The sequence below is a fragment of the Coturnix japonica genome, chromosome 9 (genome assembly GCF_054131305.1).
Source record: "Coturnix japonica strain WE chromosome 9, WE-NBRP24, whole genome shotgun sequence".
NCBI classification, from domain to species: Eukaryota; Metazoa; Chordata; class Aves; order Galliformes; family Phasianidae; genus Coturnix; species Coturnix japonica.
Genome location: NC_140671.1, coordinates 28,292,333 through 28,313,690, shown reverse-complemented (window position 1 = coordinate 28,313,690; position 21,358 = coordinate 28,292,333). Strand labels below are relative to the sequence as shown.

General features: G+C 45.3%; 3 protein-coding genes across 5 annotated transcripts in view; 2 read left to right on the top strand and 1 right to left on the bottom strand.

Annotated features, from left to right (window-relative positions):
• Positions 1 to 166: 166 nt before the first annotated feature.
• CENPS (centromere protein S) lies at positions 167 to 5,153 on the top strand. The gene is made up of 5 exons (XM_015882388.3): positions 167 to 288; positions 430 to 553; positions 885 to 918; positions 1,616 to 1,682; positions 2,389 to 5,153. The coding sequence occupies exons 1-5, from the start codon at positions 190 to 192 to the stop codon at positions 2,536 to 2,538; spliced, it is 474 nt and encodes a 157-aa protein (XP_015737874.1). The 5' UTR covers positions 167 to 189; the 3' UTR covers positions 2,539 to 5,153.
• Positions 4,913 to 8,069, bottom strand: DFFA (DNA fragmentation factor subunit alpha). 2 transcript variants are annotated; one of them, XM_015882387.3, is made up of 6 exons: positions 7,949 to 8,069; positions 7,710 to 7,871; positions 7,436 to 7,566; positions 6,875 to 7,064; positions 6,371 to 6,525; positions 4,913 to 5,971 (listed from the first exon to the last, which is right to left on the bottom strand). In XM_015882387.3, the coding sequence occupies exons 1-6, from the start codon at positions 8,043 to 8,045 to the stop codon at positions 5,768 to 5,770; spliced, it is 939 nt and encodes a 312-aa protein (XP_015737873.2). In that variant the 5' UTR covers positions 8,046 to 8,069; the 3' UTR covers positions 4,913 to 5,767. The 2 variants fall into 2 exon arrangements, with proteins under 2 accessions (XP_015737873.2, XP_085365144.1); XM_085509018.1 differs by lacking the exons at positions 7,710 to 7,871; positions 7,949 to 8,069 and having other exon boundaries at positions 6,875 to 7,182; positions 7,436 to 7,564.
• A 141-nt stretch (positions 8,070 to 8,210) lies between these two features.
• PEX14 (peroxisomal biogenesis factor 14) overlaps positions 8,211 to 21,358 on the top strand; it is a 70,646-nt gene continuing 57,498 nt past the window's right edge. For both annotated transcript variants that reach the window (XM_085509016.1, XM_015882386.3), the window contains exons 1-2: positions 8,211 to 8,262; positions 12,667 to 12,714. Coding sequence is in view for 1 of the 2 variants with exons in the window: in XM_015882386.3 (XP_015737872.1) it covers positions 8,227 to 8,262; positions 12,667 to 12,714 (84 nt within the window). In the remaining variant the exon portion in view is untranslated. The remainder of the gene's footprint in view (positions 8,263 to 12,666; positions 12,715 to 21,358) is intronic.

Here is a 21,358-nt window from a genome sequence, read left to right as displayed (position 1 = left end):
TGAAGGAGTTGCCATTGAGGTGCTTTATGTTATAATTCTCCGTGGTGAGCTGTAGGAACGGCTCTCTTACAGCGGAACTCGGTGTGCACAGCGCTGTTTTGGGGCGGAACGTGGTGTTTCCGCCTGTCCATCCTAGTGACCATTATAAACCCATCGCGGTCCAGCTGAGGGAGAGAGGCGGGGCCCAACATGGCGGCTGCGCGGCCCCGCCTCAGCGCTGGGCGGGAAACTTCGTGCCGGCGGGTGATGGAGGCGGCGGGCGGCGAGCAGCGGGAGCTGCTCATACAGGTGCGGAGGGGCCGCCCCTTGTCCTTCGGGTCCCCCCGCTTCATCCCGGGATGGGGCCCGGCTGGGACAAGATGGAGCCGGGCCGGGGGGCGGTGTGTGGGTGAGGCGCTGCGGGCTGAGCTGTGCGGGGCCTTCTTGCAGAGGCTGCGGGCCGCGGTGCACTACACGACGGGCTGCCTGTGCCAGGACGTCGCTGAGGACAAGGGCGTGGTGTTCAGCAAGCAGACCATCGCTGCCATATCCGAGATCACCTTCAGGCAGTGCGGTACGTCCCAGAGGCAGCTGCAGGGGATGGGGTGCGCTAAGAGAAAGAGCCCCGGGTTGTTGCCATCAGTGATGTAGAGCTTCTTGTGTCCTGACTTTACAACTACAAGAAACAGCCACTCTGTTTTTCCTACCTCGAAAAAGCACTTAAATGTGTCCAAAGTACTCGTGGCCCATCTGCCTGTGCAGCAGTGGTATGTGAGAACAAGCTGTGGTCACTTGTAACTTAATTTGACGGTTTGCCGTTGCACTTTTGTATTACTGCATCCCATACCCCTAACAAATCAGAGGCAGCATTCTAAAACACAACATGTCTCTCTTTTTTTCTCCAGAAAACTTTGCAAGAGACCTTGAGATGTTTGCCAGGTATGTTGCAGGACATGTTTTTAGTTAGCCCAGATCACAGAATATCCTGCAGTGGAAGGGGACCTTAAGGATCATCCAGTCCAGCTCCTGTCTCCATCAGCCCACCCAAACATCAGGCAATACGTCTGATTTTAATTGCATAATCTTTAAAATGCATCCTGCCATTCTTTTTTTAAGGTTTTAAAGAGTTCTCTTAGGTGATTAAATAGTTACTGTGTAATTAAGAAATAGGTATGCTGCTATAGGTTTTTCCTCATCTTGGAAGTCCATGTATGCGGTATGAATGATTGTTGAGATTAATGACTGCATGTAATTGTTGGTTGTGTTGATGTATAGCGGTGCTGGTTGGTTTGGGAGTGACAGATGCTTGCTAGCATACCTGTGGTTCAGCTGGTTGCTCCAAGGAGGTGAGGGAATGTTTAAGAAGTCTGTCTGAGTGAAAACAGACTCAGTAACACACTGGGAAGTCAGAGTGAGCAGCAGTGCCTGATGTTCTGGTTATTGAACGCTACTGCTTGTCCATATGTATGTTTTGATGTACACATATGTGACTACAACACACAAAATCCTCTTTACAAAAGTTGGGTATCATTGGTTTGCTGGGCCCCTATTAGGCCCCATTAGTTAAATGTTCTGCATGACTTTTTACGACTGGAGTTGGCAAACACATCAAGAAGTGTTTCCATATTATCTGCAGGCATGCGAAGCGAAGCACAATCACTTCAGAAGATGTGAAGCTTCTGGCTAGAAGGAGCAGTTCTTTGGTGAGATTCACCATATTTTCTGTCTCACAACTTTCTTATAACTGCTGGTTAATTCCTAAGAGCATCTGAGTGAAGGCGTTAAAAGTTGAAGTAACTATTGTCTAAGCAATCCAACTGGTTTATAGATGATGGATGGGCATGTTCCCATGATTTGTTTTAATTGTCATCACATTTTTCTTCATGATATTATGCCTCACTGTGGGCATCTGACTGCAATTTAAGCAACAATGCTCTGGTTGCAGCAGAGCTTCTGAGGTTCCAAATGTAAAAATACAATATGCAAGCACTATTCTTTTCCTGATGTATTCCTTTATTTTAGCCTAAGGTCAGGAACAGTTTGCATCCACATCAATGTTCTGGGTCTCCTAGTATGATAAATATAGGGATGATTCACTTCACTGTATTCTCCTACATGCTGGCCTATAGGAGGAGGCTTATCTTTGCTTTTCAAAGACTTTACAATATAAATAAATGCTGCTTTTAAAAATAGAACTGTGGATGAATATACCTCTTTTGAAGGCTACTTTGAATGCTAATTTTCATTTTATGCATTTTTTCCCCCCTTCTGTGTTATTTAAACTATGCAACAAGAACTCAGTGTGAAAGGACATAATAAAAGCTGGAGCAGAATTTTTTGTTCTTAATAATTGTGCACTGTTTATGTTGATGCTCTTCATTAGGCCACTGATTAGTTTATTTTTCTCAGCTTAAGTACATCACACAGAAGAGTGAAGAGCTTGCATCGAGTAACATGGAACAAAAGGAGAAGAAGAAGAAGTCCAGTGCAGCTAAGGGAAGGAGAATTGAGGAAAGCGAAACACCTGTGACTGAAAGTGAAGATTCCAACATGGCCTGATTTACCTTTCAAGTAACTTCTCAGGTCATTTTCCCTTACTATCCTAGAAGACCAAGGTTAGCCTGCCAGCCATTGCTCTTGCAGGTCAGCAAGCTTGATGAATCTATAGTTTTTTTTATGTAAATATGCTTAGTTACATTTTCTTGTTCCAAAACTGAAAGTTCTGTCAGATTTCAACAAAGTTTACAGCCAAAATGCCTTAATTGTTCACTAAACTAAAATCTTACTGTTATTAAGAAGAAACACCTTTATAATAATTTAATTTCTCTGATAATTGACTTCTTCCTCACTTCTGATAGATTTATTTAGATATTATAAACATTTTCCTTTTTAGTGGCCGTATCTCTTGTTGTCTTGGCAATTAAAGCCTATTCTGTGTTATTTTTCTCCTGTGATCTTGTCGATGTACAGTAATCAACTTTCTAAACGTTGTGGAATGCAGCCCCTCCCTAGTGGTGGTCCGAAGTCACTATTGCCCTCTGCTGGTCTGACACAGGCTTACCAGATGCTGACTAAGCATGAATTCCTCCTACCTTCACATCTGTTGTCCTTGGCTAAAATCTGTCACTTCTGACCAAACCTGTGTGCACGTTACACTGATGGTATATGGGAGCTGCTGGCTGAAAGCTGTGTACTGAAAAGTTTCTACATCAAATAATCACAAAACAGGAGATCTGGCAGCAGCATTTTGTTTTCACTGATAGGGAATTCTAGCTCTGAGCTGACGTTGAGAATATAATGATCAAAAGTTGTATAATAAAGTCTACCCTAAAAAAAAAAAAGCCAATTTATAAGGATAATTGAACTGTTACATTTAAGAATGCCATTGAGATATTTTAGTTTTCAGCTCTGATTGATTGCACTGTTGAAATAGATCCAAGAAGCAGTACATAAACTTGACCATTAAAAGATGATTTTTCATAGAAATTAGGGGATGAGATACAGCACCGAAGTCTGTTAAACTATTAGCTAATTGCTTCTCGTTTTTCACTGAGATGCTTGAAGAATGTTGACTATAAAAGAGCTTTAAAGAGAGTTAAGTACTAAGTATGTGCTCTTTGCAGATAACTCAAATTACTCCTGAAAGCTCAGCTCCTGTAGCTCCCATCAGCTTATAAAAGTCTGATGATTTTGTTAGCCTAACAGAACAATTAAGAAAAAAGTATCTGTTTAAATGATACTGTGCTAAGCCTAGTTGATAATTCAGTTCTGAAGTTTAAGAGCTGCAGTATAGAATAACTTGTAGGCATCTAAGCTCTAACCTTGGTAACAGAAAAGAGGAAAGAGCAGCAGTGAAAGCCTCTGTTTGTTTTCTTAAAGCTAGATTTTAAGGACCATCACTGCCTTCTACAAGAAGCATCAGCATAATCTCTGTGACTTCCATCTCAGAGTGTGCCTGAAGTAGGTGAGTTCAATATTCCTAATACATGCAGGATGTCAGTAATGCTGCTGCCTGTCATTTTAGGTGTAGGTGGAAATGCTCCAGGTAAAAGCTCCTTTCCCCCTGTACAGAATGAGCAGTAGGATTTCCATTGCTAAGCTGAGCTACAAAAAAGTATTGCAGCCTTGAGTAAGATTGATAAAGTAGTTGATAACAGGAAAAATGTTCATCACGAGCACAGACATGAGCTCACAGAAAAAGCCTGCTGACAGCTTATGCCCAGTGCACTCAGTTTCAATTGGTAGCCAGTGTAATGAGCTCTGAGTGTAATTGAGCGTGCTTCAAAAATTGTTTATGGACAGCCATATATGCTCTTTCATAAAGGCTTGAACATAAAAGGACTGTAATAAGTAGCTATTAAAAACAGCAGGAAACTCTTTTACCTGCTGTGGCCTGCAATGTTACAAGCCAGAAGTATATACTGTAAGAAGCAATTGTATGCCCTGGCAAAACAGGCTTCAAGAGTGACTGCAAGCTTCTCTCCAATTCCAGTCAAACCTCAGTGGGTACCTGCCCTGAGGCACTGAATGGGCAAGGATGCGTATTAGTTACACAGGCTGTCTAACTTTGTATGTGCCATAATTCAACTCAAATCTACGTACAGTGGGTTCATCTGAATGCCTGCTGTAGCAGTACGTAGCAGAAGGCAGCCTGCACCATTTGAAGTTATGTCCAGTCAGTGGGTTTTGTGTGGTAACAGAAAACATTGACAGCTACAAAAATGTTAGGCTTTATCTTGCCTTTCTGATTACTTCATGTCCATCTCCCATGAGAGCTCTGGTGCAATGTTCACGCTGGTGTAAATGCACCCTAAACTTCAACAACATTTTTAAATGAGTTAAATAGGGAATATTTCTGTTAAGTTCTTCCTCAGTCCTTAACATAATACTGTATTTACTGGCACATTCTTTAATCACAGCAGCCACGTCAAAATTAATTCCACATTTTAGTAAAAAAGTTTTAAAGACAAAAGAATTCATTCAATTTAAACATAAGCAGGTTAATACAGAGGTGTCATGATGATATACCAATATTAGAATACACACAGGCCAAATACAAGTCTTCTGCCCCACAGCCATTCAGAGCAAGCATTTCCACTTTCGCTGTTGTACAAATTAGTGCTTGCACTACACTGAAAGATGCAGGAGTTTTTTATATAAAAAAAAAACAACAACCCATAACCACAACAAAAACACGGAAGAGGTTTTGATTTTACTTTAACTGGTAGGATTAGCATGAGAATTCCAAGTGCCTACATACCAGGCTGGAGATTAAAGGAAGCGGTTGAAAAAATGGCATAATGACAATATCACAATAAATCCCTCAGCCCCCCCCTAAAAACTGTTCAGTGAGCAATGATCAAAATGCCTGATTCCTGTTCATTAACGATGTAGGTAATTTTCATCCTTTCTGCTGAAGATGGTGGGAAGGTGAACAAACTGTCCGAGGCTTCACAGCCAGATCAGCACCATCAGATGGAATTTTCTGGCTCCCAATGAGCTATTCAGAGCTGAACTCTTACACGCTGTGTTTAGCAATACCATTGTTCTAGTACTCTGCAAAAATTCCACATCCCTTTGGTTACACATGATTTGAATCAGTGCAAGTATTTATGCCTCAGGACAATGTCCAAATCTTAGTTTTCTGCAGCCAGACCACAGTATGACCAGCAAACTATGGCTCCCAGGACATACCTTATTTCTGTTGGTTCTAATTAAAAAAACAACCACAAAAAATGCAACCCACAACTACTTGCATTTCCCTGACACTTGAGGCAGAGCTATAGTCTTATTTCCTGCGTTTTGAACTGAGCCCATCTCCACAGGGCAGCGCTTTCTTGCCCCTTGATGTGCTCCTCAGGGAGTGTAAAGTCTGCACTTGCTGTAGACGCTTGGAGAGCTCCTGATCACAAGCTTGTTGTACAGCTTCGGCTTTCTGCTTGTCCCAGCTTAAAGCTGCAGCCAGGGCTTGAGTGTCTTCCTTCACCACCAGCTGTAAGAGAAAGATTTGTAGCAGTGCTGCCCACTGATGCTCTACCACCACAACCCCCTGCCCGCATGCACCAAGAACAGGAGTAATGAGACACCTCTTTAATGCTAATTTGGTGTTGAAGATGTTTCCAGCTTACAGCTTGTATCTCCTAAGCTAATGTATTTTTCTTTATATCCTACCAGTACTTAGAGCTTGAAGCTCTACATTCCAACTAACAGAAAACAGTTCCCTAGCTTCTGCAGCACAGAAAAGCGAGATTAATAATTTAATATCATCAGAACACTTCGTCACGGCTAGTTTATCCAGACTTTCCTTTTCATGCCACAGAAGCTTCAGCTCTCAACCCTTTCTCCAGATAGGAGAGATGTGCCAGAACATGGTTGTATGATCCTCACCCACCTCTAGAGTCTGACTGTCCAAGCAGAGCTCTGGGGCAGGTTTCTCTTTCAGAACAGCACAGATCTGGTCACTGAGGGCTGTTGTGGCTGAAGTCCCTGCACTGCTGGTACCTGTGTCGACCACATCCATCTCCTTTCTTGGTACGCTCTCAGACTCTGAAAAGCAGAAGAATCATTACAGCCACATACACAGGACGGGAAGTGTAGCCCAGACTGTGTTGTTGTTTTTAAGATTAGATATTCAGTCTCTAACTTAGGAAACCCATAATATTAAGGATGACTACACTACGTAAGCTTTGCCCCCGTATTCTACTTTCAGGCACTGTAAGCAGTGAAAGGACTCCTGGTCCCTCCCACTCAGGGGATTCTTCCACTACACCAGCTATTCAATCACCCATGTTAATAGCAAGTGACTCACTCCAATCCTTCCCCCACTTATCTGTCCCACTCAACTCTTTCAGGCTTCTCTGAGAAGCTCCTTCTTCAATATCTTCACGTTCCCTACCTGCTACTTTGCTTAAGACGCTGTCTTCATTTTTCAAGGCCTCTAAGTAGAGTTCCAGAAGCTGCTTTGACTGACGTTCCTCTTCTCGTCTGTCCAGCACCTGCTGCAGGGTGTCCTGCAGTACCTGGGTTTTGGTTTGACTTTGGGCAAGTTCCTCTGCCAGATCTGAACGTGGTACGTCAATCAGCACCTTCAAACGATAGGAGTGTTCCTGTTCTATGGACTGAGTGATGAGCAATTCCATCACACTGATTACAGCACAAACGACAAGCCTGAATGACGGAGCCTCAAGGCTGGCACTTGAGGATCTGCATGTGTCAGGAAGGCAAGAAGGGGCAGAGGCACAAAGCCATGATGTGAGGGACAGTCAGTGGTTTAGAGCATCTTCCTCAGATGCTGGTGCTGTCAGTGGAACAAGGAATCCCCCTCAAGGAGAAATTTCACGTTAGCACCACAGCCAAAGAAACAAGAGCTGAATTAAGTGATCCGATTTATGCCATCCTTTGCAATGGATGGATGAGCCTGGTGTCCCCCACCCCCCCTTGGTTTTCCCCCCCGTACCTGCAGGTCTCCTTCAGACATCAGGATGATGTTGGACAGGTCTCCCTTCAGCTGCCGTGCCAGCTGCCTCCACCTCTCTGCCCCGCTGTCCACTTCATCCGCAGGCTGTGATAGCCAGCCCGATCTGCCGCCTGCCACATCACATCAGCAGCAAAAAGATGAAAACACAAAGCTATCGAGATCGGGACGACAGCCGTTACTTCCCATTTAAAGCCATTTAACGCTGCTTTTCTATGCCCTTTGCCTCCTGTCCGGTCCCCAGCCCCGCTCGTACCTGCGCTCGTCCCGCACCACCTCTCTCCTTTGCCCAGCGCCACGAAGGCGGTGTTTGCGGGCAGGCACATGAAATAATCCTCGTCGTCCACGATGGTTCCATCCTCCGCCAGCACCAAGGTGACGGGCCGCCCGTCCTGGCCGATACCCAGAGCTCGTCCAGCTGCGCGCAGAGAAACGTTTAGCGCCGTTCTGACCCCGTGCTGTATGAGCGGGCCGTGCCCGTGCAGCGCCGCTCACCCTTATCGCGCAGCTCCCGCAGGCAGGACGCTGCCAGCCCGTGCTGCTCGCTGCCATCGCCCCGCCGCACCACGCACGGCTTCAGCCGCCCCGCCATGGCCGGGCAGGGCCGCGTAGTTCCGCAGCCGCCTTAAAGGGACACGAGCTCCGTGCGGCAGAGCATCGCGTTGTGCTGTATCGGCGGTGCGGAGCTCGGCTCGTGCTGCCTGCGGCGCTACGGGCGGCGGGGCGGGCTGTGCCATCGCCTGGGCGGGCATGGATTAGCCGGGCCTAGGAAGATGGCGGCCTCGGAGCAAGCGGAGCAGCCCAGCCAGGTACGAGGGGCCGGAGCTGTGCGCTGTGCTCGGGCAGCGGGGCGGGCAGGGCCGGGCTGCCAACAGAGCCGCGGGGGAGAGGTCAGGGTGAAGGGAGGGCAGGGCTGCGAGCTGCGGGCCTCCATTCCCTGCCTTGAGTCCCCTGTCGTCCCCGCCGCCTCCTCGTGATCTGGGTTTCGCTCCTGCCCCCCACGCGCGGCCTCAGCTCCGACCGCCGCCCGCCCCCCCCTCATAGCGGCCTCCAGGGGCAGAGGGGAGGAGGATCCCGCATGGAGCGGCTGCCCGGCCTCGGGGAGCTCTGTGTGTGTGTGTATGTGTGTGTGTGTGTGTGGAGTTAAGGACTTGGATGGGAGGATAAAAAAAGTGGGAACAAACCAACGCAGAGCCCGGGTACAGACAGGCACAGTGCCCGGCAGGTGGGTCTGCACGTCAGGTAGACCAAGTGATTCTGCCTCGCAACAAACAGGTTGGGAGATCCTTGAAGCAATGGCACCAAAGGGCACTGCAATGACAGGCGCGATGCAAACGCTGCCCACGAGTGAGTGTGGGGCGTGGGGAGAGGCACGGGTGTGATGGAGTGACTGTGTGCTCTGGGCAGGTGCTGGGTTCGCTGGGGTTTCATAAACTGGGCCCTGAAGCAAACGGGGAAGGCAGAAGGGAAGATGGCAGCATGGTGGAGCTGCACTCATTGTGGGTTTCCAGCCAGCTGTGTTTGGGCTGGAGGGAAATCCCAAAGGCGGTGCCATAGGACAGAGTGCAGCATAACCCCAGTGTCACACACTGCCAACCGAGCCCAGGAGCAGGGACCTGGCACTCCTCATCTCACCTCTGCCTCTGATGCAGTGCTATGCTGGACCATATGAAGGCTGTAAAACCATCCTTGAAGCGGTTGCAGAAAGGCCTTTCCTTGCAGGTGAAGGAGAGAGGAGCAGGGAGGGAAACAGCAAAGTCTGCTTTGCTTTTCTGTGCAGTCATTCACGTCTGCGCTCATTTGACTGAATCACCACACACGTTTCCATTGATACTTTTATTTTGGACTGAAAAAACTAAGTTTGTAGTGAGCATTGCTGAACTAAACAGAGATGAGATACGTTCCATAAAGGCTGTGCTCTGACACTGTGAGCTCCCAGGCTGTATAGGCCCCATTATCAGGCTGCTGGTTGGCTTGCTGGGCAGTTCTGTGCTGGTTGTGTGCTTTCATCAGTAGCACCTTGAGGTGCAGGCACATCAATCTGTTCCTCATGCTGTGGGTGAACTCTGCCAACAGGAGGAAACCTGAAACAGCCTCAGACTGATCTGTGAGCCACCTGGGGCAGTCCATGAGGCAGCTGCCTGCAGGTTTCCAATGAAGAAGTCTGCTTAATTGGTAAATGCGATTGCCTGAGAAACATTTGGGTTCCTATGATATCATGTACTCTCATTGCAGCCTTTAAGTCTCTGTTTTTTACTTCTTTAGTATTGCTTTGCCTTGAAAGAAGGCTTGATGTTTGCATTTTGGATGCAGGCTGTTGGAAAGTAACTTTTTGCCACAGAGAAACCACTGTGTCTGGCTCCTCATAGCAGATCCAGTTTGTAGGGCTGCTTTGGTGTTGGGTACAGGAGGTAACAGTGAGTTCAGCTGCTGGATAGCCATGATCTGTGCACCGGGAACAGCCCTGTTTGTGTATTGAAGTTCCTCCTTCCCCATGTTGTGTGTTAGCATGGGACAGAAGGGTTGTTCTGTCTAAGGCTGTCATGTCCTGCTCTCCTTCCCCATCACTCTGACATTGGTTGCATGTCTTCATCCAGAACTGCAGCTGGGGAGTGTTCAGTGCCCTCAAATCTGGTTAGCTCGGGTGGGATTGGAGAGAAACCAGCAGGTTTGGCTGGAAACAAGGGCTGTAATCTGCAATTAAAGGATATGAAGCACAGTAGATGATTTCTTAAGGGGACAGTTTTGCAATAAGGCTTTTTATCAGCATATGGATACCACTCATGATATGCAGCCACTGCAGTTTTGACACTGGTACCGAGGCATGTAAGAGGTTGTCCTTGTAACACACTAAACGTGTAAAGGACTTAAAAAATGTGTTTATTTTCTACCCTTAGTTATCTTTACCAACATGAACCTGTGAGTGGTAGGACTGTCTTGCTTAACATGTTTATGTTTGGATCCTATCATCTGCTATTACAAATCTAGTTAGTTCAGATGCTGCAGAGGGAGCGTCAGATATCTTTTGCCTTACTGTCTGTTTTGTCTACTTTGTCTCATTCTCCTGAATTAATGTATTGCCTCAAGCATTGCAGAGAGTGGTGTTGCAGCTCAGATGAAATCATTGACATAGATAGGATTATGCTCTGAAGGCAATAAATGTTTCTGCTACAGATTTCTAAATAATTTATTTTGTTTAGAAATCATATTCTTTGGGCTTTTTAGTCATGTATTTGCTTAATAAAACAACAAAACAAAGGAAAAACGCAGAAGAACCCCCTAAAAGTGGGGGGTGATCAGATGGTGTGGGCTGTGAACAGAGTAACCCATTTCAGACCTCTCTGGGCTATCAGGGTTTCTTTGCTGCTGAATACTTGGACCGTATATTGGAGAGCATCACTGGCTCAGCCAGCAGCAGCACAGGCCCAGACCTTGTTTTCTTTCTAAAGCTTTGCTGTATCCACTCTGGGCCCAGTCTGCCATCTAGCTGTGTTTTACCTTCATGTAGGGAAATAATTAAATTGCAAAGATGTTGAAAGATACCTGATTTCTTGCTCCATAGACACACTTCTCTAGTTGCATCACTAGCCAACGTGTAGGTGAATTTTCCTCCCTTCTTGCCTCAAGCTCTGCAGTGCTCAGCCTTGGAGTTTTCTGCTGTGTGCATCTTAAAGGATGGTTTATGGTATGGGATATTTGGTCTCCGGACTGTGATGGCCATTGCTTTGTTAAACACAGGCTACTGAACAGCCACTACATAGAAAGAATGGATTCTTCCCTGACTTATCTCAGAGCTCCCATGTACCAGAGGGTTGTTGTGCTCTGCCTTAGGACACCAGTTCCTTCACTGTCACCATGCCTTGTGTGCAGCGATATTGCTGGAAGGAAATGCAGATCTCATTTAAACTGTTGGTAGCCTTATACAATACAATCAAAATACTATGAATTATCCAGCTCATCAAATGTGTCATCAGGCTGTTTACAAGCACATCAGAATTTTTGAGTACGTGCTTTCAAAACTCTGACCTACCCACATCATACATATTTTCCCACATTAACCTGGGCTTCATTCCAGATGCTCTTTGGGCAGCTTCCCAGGCCAGCTAAATGCTGCACGTGCCACTCTAAGTGCTGGTGCAGCTCCTGAAGGCAGAAGAGATGTGCTCCTGTGCATGGGAGGCTCTGGGACTTTATAGGGGCTGTGAAACCCATGGAGGTCAGTTCTGAGCCTGACAGTAGATAACACTGTGTATGGAGACAGGAGCTCAGCCATAAACTTGAAGGGAGAAGTGCCCTTTTCTTACAGTCACATGGCATTGCCTCCACCTCACCAGTCAGCGTGATTCGGGTATGGTGTGGAAACTGGTATTTGCAGTCATTGAGATGAACTGATAGTGCATGAGATTTTAGCAGAGAAACAGTGGGTAAAACAGAAGTGGAGGTGGCTGCATGGGGAAACACCAAGAGCCTCCACACATCACTGCCTTGCTGTGAGAGCTGGTTGGGCCTAAGGAGGATGCACATGGGTCTGGAAGCAGCAGTTGGATGTATTTGTGTTACTGGCACCCTCTTGTGGCAAATACTTATTTCTGTATATTTTGGGGTGTCGTTTAGATGGGGAAAAAAGAGACTTGAGCTGCTTTGAAGGTGTGATGTATTGCATAGAACTGCAAGTAGTTGGAGAATCTCTTAAGGACTTAGTGGTATCACTATATAGTTTTAGCTTTCACTGTATTCTCTCAATAGAATCATGCAGAAAACAAAGGGTGTGTTACTGGCGGTGGAAATGGGAGATGCTCAGTGTCATATGGAGGTCTACAGAGGAGGAAAAAGAAGCATAGAATTAGAGCAAAGTTCCTTTGCATCCACTTTTGTAGCAATACTTCGGGCTGCTTCTGACCACTGTCTTTCTTTATCATCTCAAAAACCTTTGCAGATGTTAAGGACTCGCTAGGTCCCTTGGAAACCAGTCTCAGTGCTCTCTGGCTCCCTACAGCAGCTCTGCCCATTGACAGGGTTCTGTTTAAGTGACGACTGATGGATCTAATTTTCTGTGTGACTTTTCGGTCTTCAGTTCATCACTGAACTATTGCTAATAACAGAAACGTGTGTCTGCCCAAATCCTGCTCGCTTGTTCGGATGGCCCGTTATGAGCATTTCTAATTGTGTCCATGGGGTGGCGATGTAACCTCACTTTTCTTTTTACTTTTCAGGCCGGCTCCAGCCCTGCTACTGAAAATGCAGCATCTCGGGAGCCTCTGGTAAGTTCTAACAGCAGCACGCAATTTCTTGCTAATAATGTAATATATGAGATGTTGTCTTTGCTCGTTTTGAATGAAAGGAGCTGGCTCTTTGTGAAAAAGGTCTGAACTGCCCAATGTTGTTGTGCTGTTGACCTGTGGCCATGACCATGAAGTGAGACATCAGCCTCCTGAGCTGCAGCCATTCCTTTCACAACCTCCATTTTCCCTTTTTCCCCCCCTTACTCTTCAGTCCTCTTTAACTTTGCCAGAAATCTTTGCCCTTCTCGTTGTCCTAAGCACATCATCTGTCTCACTGAGTTTCTTCTTTGCCTTTCCTTTGGTGCTCATGGTGAATACAGGCTGTTTGTGGTGAGAAGGCTCAAGTACTTTCCATAATGGCATAGTGCAGGTCATGGCAAAACGTTTTTATTTTGTAACTCTTGTGTGGAGAACCCAGGAGTTAATTTTTATAGGAGAAAGATGTGAGTAAAGACTATGAAGTGGGAAGGGTCAGTAAAATACAACTAATGAAAGGGCTGCTAAAGAATTCTATTAAACTCGGCACTACCTTAGTAACACTGTGCAATCTCTTGATTGCATAGACATCTGCATGTGAGATTACCCAGAGTCATTACTGACAAAGATAACACACCAGCCTTGTGATGGATTTGGTGTTTTTTCCTTTTCCCCTCCCGTATGAAGCCTATCGCTGGCAGCACATCATCACAGCTTGTGCTGGTCAACAGTGCTTTCTCTTCAAGGCAGATTCTAACGTTACCTTCAATTTAATTAGTTTCTTACTCTATATGCACCTGAAGGATTGCTCAGAGGAAGCACGTGGCAGCTGTGTATCTTTGTGTGGATATGTATTTGTACACGTGTACAAATATTTATGAATGTAAAGAACTCCTAAGTAAACTATAGTCTCATAATGGCGAGTCTTGCATGTGAGCTAATTAAGGCCCTTTGAAAAGCAGAGTCTTTCTCCTTTTTTCATTATTTGTCTTTTATATTAAGCTCTCACAGTCTCTGTCACGTTCGCTTCGGAGCCGTTATTGTTTCCAGCTGGGTATCTGTAGAAGCCTTATTAAAGGAGTGGTGCAGCTCTGTCAGCCAGATGACCTGAGTTCCACCGCACTGCTGTGGCTTCTCCGCAGCCAGGATTGTGCACGCTGCCTTGTAACGTGTGCAGCAGCTCTGGGTCCATAGGGTGGCCTTGTAGGCACATGGCACTGTGTCATAAAAGTGTTTACGGAAACAACAGAACAAACCATGGCACGAGTCCAACAAATGGCTCCGTATGGGGAAGCCGTGAGCTCAGGCAGATTGTTGCTGATTTCAGATGTGGTGTGAAAGAGTTGAGGAAGAAGATGTCTAAAAGCTCTTACAGAGTCTAGAGGAGGGAGAAAAGAATCTCATGACCAAATTCTGTTCTGTCCCCCTGTTGCCTTTATTGACTTAACTGGTAGCTGAAAGGGCTGGCGTTTCTGAGGGCTGCGATCTGTGTTGGATGTATTAATGCAATGGAATTGGAGCATCTTGTGCTGTGTCAGCAGATGTCATTATGGGCTCAAGCTGGTTTTGTATTGCATTTGTGATTTTAATGAGTACTGCATCCTGCACAGTGCTAAATACCTTCTGCTCCATGCCTGGTGGTGCTGTCTTCCATGTACTGTGTTAGCCTGCAGCTTTCAGGGGGAACTCAGGAAAAGCAGTGGTTATTTACAAGGAGGTGTCTGTGTTCTCCAAGATCATGCAACCAGATGCTGTCTGACACTAAGGTTTATCACGTTACTGAGGCCTTCAGAATGGAGCCGTGCAGACTCATGTCACACTTCTAACTGCTACTGCATGACTCTTCTTGCAGCTCACTCCCAGCACGTGCTGTTCTGAACTACCAAACTGGAGATGAGGGGCTCCACATCCGTGCCATTAATCCCCTGAGTTATCCAGCGTCCTTACAATAAACTGTCCCAACTGAAAAATGCCCCCTAATGAGAGGTCATTGTGTTACAGTACTGACAGTGGAGAATGAGTTGGAGGGGGATGGGAAGAGCTATAATTTTTGCAGTAGAGAGCGGACACTCATTTCCCTAGCTGTCGGTTTTGGCCCATTAAAATCTGCCGTGTAGCTCCATAGTGGGAAGTGTAACCTTGTGTTAGCGGAGTGTCAGCATCTCGCTCCGCTGCTGTTTACAGCCACGTTTGTCATCGTCAGTGCAGGATCAGCTTCTCCTTGAGTCCAGCTTCTCAGTGAACATTGCTGCATCCCTTCTGCTTCCCCCAGCTTTTGTACGTGCGGCCACCTCCAATAATCCTCTGGGCACTTGTGGGATTGGAATAGGGTTGTCTTATTGCAGCTGCTCAAAGTAAGGTCCTGGGATGTGTAAAATACATAACTACATAGGACAAAACCACTTCCTTTGACATTAAGACACTAGGAAATTGCCTTTTCTTCTTGAATCTTCATTCTTCTGATCTAATTTCTCTCTTTACTGTAATGACTTAGTCCATTCTGCTTCTTTTTAGCTTGTTCTGACTGTCCCCAGCAGTCTTGCAGCTCATTAAACATCCTGTGCTGCTTCTGAGGTGCTTTCAGGAGCTGAATATTTTTGCTGTTGGCGTTTGCTTTTTGCCCAATCTGCTTCAGCCTAAATGGCAGCTATGAAGGCAAAGCTTGAGAGAGCACCTGACAGGAGCCTGGTGTGTAAGGAAAACCAAAGGGAACAGAGCTTATAAGTGAGGTCTTCCTGCGTGCTGCTTAATTTTAGTTTTTACTTCTTCCTACCATGAAATACGCTCATTCTTCTTTCTGGTGCTGTAAGAAGTACTAGTTGTAAATATAAAATATTCCTTGTGATCGTAAATCACTGGCTTGGTTTGTTACTGAGTTAGAAAACTGCAGGACTGTGGTGTGAGAAGCATTCTCTTTTGCAGAATCATTTAAATTTTCTTCTTTTACTGTTAACATGTGCTGTTTCTTCCTGTTTCTTATTGCAGGTGCCAGTAGTTAGCCCTGCAATGTGGACATCTTATTCCCTTTTTTTACAGGCTGTCAGAAGTACAAGGTGACAAGAAGTACTGCTGCTCCTATGGCAGTTAGTGTAGGATTTGTTGTCTTTAGCCATGTGAACCAAATGGGGGATGACGAAAGGTTACAGAATTGTGCTGTAAGATGTGGAAGAGCTTCTTGGTGCTAATGAGAATGCACAGTCCATTTTTGATGAACAAATCATTGGACACACTGCAGATCTGTATCCTCTCATTGTAAAGTGATAGACGCTGTCGTACTGCTCTGTCAGACCCTATAAGAAAACAAGGGGTTTCTTTTAAGGATTCTCTTCCACTAGAAATTATGGTATTTTTGTTTTCTTTTTCTTTTTTTCCTAATAAAGGCATGAAAGGTGTTTCCAATGAGAAACTTATAGAGATTTCTGGAACACACTCTTGCACTAGGGATTCTATGTGGTCCTTATGCCTTATTTACAAGTTTAAAGATCCCAGTCGAGATCTGTAGATTTCTTTTGGAAGGATTTCTGTTTTCAGGGATGCTCTGAGGGACAGGAGTGTTCAGGAGGGACAATACTTCACACGCTTCTGCTTTCCTTTTTCCCACCCTTTATTGTTTAACACAAGATTTATACCTGTTTGCTGTACAAATTTTCTGTTTGCCACAATGGGTTTGTTCAGAGTGGTGGCCTACACTGAATAATTCTCTAAAAGTAAATCTGTCCAGAGGGGATTCCCAGACAGCCAGAGTCAGTAGGCAACTAACTTATAGCCCCCAGCGAAACATTAGTCAGGGTAATTTAGCACTGTCAGCAGGAGGGGGAGAGAGACTATCAGCTCGGTGACCTCCTGTACAGGCAGTAACCCTAATGGTGTGATAATGCTTCCGTTTGTTTGGGGAGCTCCTGAATGTGTTGCTGTGGATTCCCGGTGTTGGACAATAATTCCATCAGGCTGTGCAGAGCTGTACACATTGCAGCTTTATGGGGCCAGGAGCAGTGAGCTGGAGGTGCACCACTTCCTTACGCGCTGCTCTTTGGTTTGCTGCAGAGAGAATTCTTGCACTGACTAAGCAGACCTCTCATGTGTTTGACCTTTTGATAAGTTTGAGGTTGTTTTTGCCTTTTTTGTCTTTTACAACTGGGACTTTGTGAACTTCTGTTGTTCGTGCAAAATATACTCCCTTAATCTGCCAATTCCTTCTGCTCTGTTGATTTAGACAAACACATTATATGTGCAAAACATGCAGATGCAAATTTACGCACAGAGCATCGTTAAAGGAATGCTGTCACATTGAGTCTAATTGCCTTTCTGAGGTCAGTGGGAAAGTGTCCATGGAATTCTTTTGAATCCCTATTTTAAAAGAGGACAAAGTGTAATAATTTGGGATGTAATTTCCGCTTTAGCATTAATTACATGCTACCACGTGAAAGGTAGGTACTGGCAGTATGACAAGCCAAAGGTGCATAAGACCTTATCAGACTGTACAAAATGGAGCAATGGATTTGCCTGTTCCTAAGAGCTCACTGCTTAAGGGACTAGTTAGAGCCAGTGGGTGAGGCAGCACAACAGGCACACTCGCTTTCACCACTAGCAGTGTGCTAAGTTAGCAGCTTGTGGTCTTTGCACTTGCACAGGGGAGTGTTCTGAAAGCAGATCTCGTCTCCTTTTTAGACAAACCAATACTCAGAAAACTTTGAAGATGTTTTTAAAATAGTTGTAATGCGCCAAAAATGCTGGCACCCACTTAGGAAATATTTAACATTGCTTGGTGTTTACCCTTGAGAAAAATGAATTTCATTCCTCTGTTTACACTCACCTGATGTTTTGGAGATCTAAACGTGCTACACCTACCAGCAGTGTTTTATAGGTCATGCATTGCTTTGCTGCCAGCTGGTGGCTCCGTGCAGGTTGGCAGCCCAGCTCTCTGCTTACACACGGAGTGCTTTGTGCCCCAGCTGCTGGAAGGGGAACCTGTTAATTTCTAAGAGGTGGTGGCACACAGCAAGGAGCTGCTTGTGCATGTGTGCTTTGGCGATGATGAGCTGTGGGATGAAAGTGAGATAGCAATACCATCTCAGCTCCCTGTGTGTGGATAACATGCTATGTGCAGAACAACTTGTAGAGGGCAGCAATTGCCTGCAGTTTTTTCTGCTTAGGGAGAGGAGAAACCAGCTTAAGAACTTCTCGGGAGTGTCTGCCTTTTTAGCTCCTTGAAATAACTTTATGTAGGAGACTGGTTCTTCAGAGTGCCTCTTGACTCAGTGTTATTAAATTCCTAACCTGGAGAGTGTTGCCAGAGATTCTTCATTCCTCTCCTCTAATACCACTGAGCAGTTGGACTCCTTTTGCCCTTATCCAGATGCTATGTCATTGTTACTGCAATCAAAAAGAGTTAGTCTTGTGACAGCTAGCGACTCTCCTGAGATTATAACTGCTCACACGTGATAACTTTAATTTCTTGGCTTCCTTCTACTTTTACCTAAGAGATCATGCTGTAAGAAAAATTTGCAATATCTACAGCGTCTGCGTATCCTCAGAGCATGGGATACATTGCGTCTTCATCACGTTAGAGCATGGCAGCTGAGGCACAAAAGGCAGAATGAATTATTCAGGAACTTGAAAGAACTTTCCCCAGCTTTGATGCTCAGGAATACATCCCTCAGATACTTCTGATGCCAACTCCTTCAGAAGAGAGATTTGAGACAAGAGAGTTAGTGTAATTCTTAGATTGGGAGCTCCAAAGCAACTTGTTAGAGTCTTTTCCTGTATTTGTCTGTAGGACGCTTCAATTAAAAGTCTTCTAAACATCTGAATACTAATGTTTGATGTGTGTGTGTGTGTGGCTCTTCTCCCTGATTGACCCGACCAGGTCTTCTGTCCTGCTGTGATCTCATAGCACAACACAGCTATTTTGACAGTCACATTTCTGGACAAGTAGCAATGCAAATCTGCACAGCTCTTTAGTAAAAGGATTTTAGAGCTGGAGAGATGCAGGAGTTACAACTTCATATCATCAGCCACGCTCCCAGTGTGCCTTGCTTTTTTACATTGTTTTACACCTTTTGGTCAGGGCAGGATTGTCCTCAGCTGTCAGCTCTCAGTGCTTTGCCAGGTGTTCTGAATGGCCCAAGTGATGCTGTTTATTCATTGGGATACAATTCCACAGCTGAGCACATCTTGCTCCAGTGAAGCTTTCCTGCTGTACAGTGAGAATTTTCTGCCTTCCTTCCAGCTTGCTTCTCCTCTTTGTTGTGTGTGCCACCCCAAGTGATTCCTTTCCTCCTTAAGCATCTGCACCCTTCAGATGTTTGCAGACAGTTATCACATCATTTCTCCTTTCCCCACCCCCATCCCGATCTCTTAGCCAAGCTCTACATATTTAGCTCATTTAATCTTTCCTCATAAGTCAGGGCTGTAATTGACAGCTCTGACACGAAGAGTCGCATTGGTTACACACGCTGCCAACAGGATATAAATACTTTCTGTGCGATGATTGAGAATTATAGTCGAGACTGAGATGAGCCCCCTCTCCCCCTTGACACTATATTTTTGACAACCCTTTCCTCAACATCAGGTTGCCATGATCTTGTAAAGATGGATTTAGTTCTCACTCCAATGGTCAGCTACCGGAGCACCCCGTGTGTCATAGAGTACTGCTATCAGGTTGCTTGGGACGTTCACTGTTAAGGCCTCGTGGGATTCCATTCTGACCCTGAATTCTTACAGAGGAGGCTGTCTTTGCTCTACTTCTGCCAGGCTTGCAGCAGTCTGGGGCTGCTGGTGGACTTCCCTTCTTGCAAGGCAGAGCTCCATGCACAGGCATGGGGTCTTGGTCTGCATGTGCAAAATGAGAGTGATGTTGCAGCCACTGCAACACACTGTGTGTGTATTTATATGCACCGCCACAGGGAGGCTCACAGCTCTGCATTGGCAGCAATCTGTTATTCAGATGCTCTTGGCACTCATGTTCCTCTCCTCCATTGCCAAGAGGAAGCTCAGAATGCTATTGATCCGATTGGCATAGCTGTGAAGAGGTTCAGGGCTCTTGTTTATACATGTCAGATCTGGAAAGAGGCTTTTAGCCCAACCCAGAAAGGTATTGCGCTGGAAGAGGTAACACTGTACTGCATGTCCGTGTGCTGGTACATCCAGATCTGTTTCCAGCTAAACAGATGTGGAGGCTGCTTTGGATGACTTGTCTCCTCATGTTGGCTGCGTTCTGTTGAAGAAGATAGGTGCAGCTGACAAAGGTTGGGGAGCAGGGAAATTCATTATCTTGCTTCTAATGTAGTGTTCTGTGAAGCTTCATATGATGCAGCTTTCCCAGTGGGGCTAGTTCACAAACATTACATGTATTATTGCAAAGCACGCAACATAAAGAGAGCATTTATGAAAGGGAATATCAGAGGAAACATTATCGCAGAGACCTTTATAGCCTTTCCATTATTATGGTTTAAATCTTGACGTGGTCTTTATTTGCAATGACACTGGGACCAGTAAAGAAGTGTTCTTTCTCTTCCCCTCCCCTCCCCTTTTCTCCCATCTCCTTTTCATTCTTTTTTTTCCACATCCTGTTCTGAAGCTGTGGTGCAGAGATACAAATCGTTCAACATGCAAGTAGTCGGGGAGCCAGGTTTCACTTTGTGTGGAATCGGCCCCTTTTGACTCAGAAGTTGGAAACCAGATGACTCACTGTTGTGCATGTTTGTTGTTTTTAATAACTGTCGTTTTGCAAAAGATGTTCAAAGCTTCAAACCGTGACTTCTGGAGTAGGGGTGGTGTGTATTTTTAATTTGGGAGGCTATAAGCTGGAATGTGTTTGTAGCTCCACACTTCCCTTAAAGTCGGAGATAAAATAACATCAGGCACTGACAGTGGGAAAGGTTTTAGAGAGGGATTTTTCCCCCCTGTTACCTGGAAGAAAAGATCCATTTTCTTGCTCAATTCCTTGCCTTGGTCCAGGTGCCAACCATCTGGTGGGCCTGCAGATCCCTCTTTTGTTGTTGTTGTTTTTAATGTATCCCCAAAGGGACAGGTTCCTCAAAAGGAAAGCAGGCAGATGTTTTAAATTTGTGGGGTTTTAAGGAAGAAATGCCATTCCTGTTTGTCGTTCCAACTTCTAACAACAAAATCATCATTCTTCTCCTTTCTTTTATAGTAAACCAGCAAATGTAGGATTTTAGTGGCAGAGCTCCCTATCGATAAAACCTGACAGTATGGGAAATGTGAAAATATGAACATATTTGATTTTCTGGTGATTTATCACTGCTTTTACAACAATTTGTAAATTATAAGCCCACTGTGAAGTGCTGTATGTTTGTTTGTGGTGCGCTTTGTAATTTAACCCAAGAAATGCTGTTGTACTTAGCAGGAATTCTACGGCTTTGTTCTGGAAGTCAGTTAACTCACAGTGAACACCCATAGGAACTCCATCACAGAACAGAGTGATGCCAGTGTGAAGTCTGTGTGCATGAGAGCAGAACATGACCCTGGTTACAAAACCAGTATGTTTGTATACATATATAGAAGCTCTGTTCTGCCTTGTGGAATTCACTGTGGTCGTGGATTTTTCCTGCAGTTCAGTTGTCAGATTTGAATGTTTTACAGCCATTCCTTGTGATTTATACGACCATCTTTTGCCATTGTTATT

What these genes read in the sequence shown, in the direction of transcription:
- CENPS (XM_015882388.3), top strand. Translation starts at nt 190, where the DNA reads ATGGCGGCTGCGCGGCCCCGCCTCAGCGCTGGGCGGGAAACTTCGTGC. An exon ending in GATCACCTTCAGGCAGTGCG is followed by an intron (nt 554 to 884) that starts GTACGTCCCAGA and finishes TTTTTTCTCCAG; the next exon opens with AAAACTTTGCAAGAGACCTT. An exon ending in GACCTTGAGATGTTTGCCAG is followed by an intron (nt 919 to 1,615) that starts GTATGTTGCAGG and finishes TATTATCTGCAG; the next exon opens with GCATGCGAAGCGAAGCACAA.
- DFFA (XM_015882387.3), bottom strand. Translation starts at nt 8,045, where the DNA reads ATGGCGGGGCGGCTGAAGCCGTGCGTGGTGCGGCGGGGCGATGGCAGC. An exon ending in GCGGGAGCTGCGCGATAAGG is followed by an intron (nt 7,872 to 7,948) that starts GTGAGCGGCGCT and finishes CTCTGCGCGCAG; the next exon opens with CTGGACGAGCTCTGGGTATC. An exon ending in TGTCTGAAGGAGACCTGCAG is followed by an intron (nt 7,065 to 7,435) that starts GTACGGGGGGGA and finishes TATCGTTTGAAG; the next exon opens with GTGCTGATTGACGTACCACG.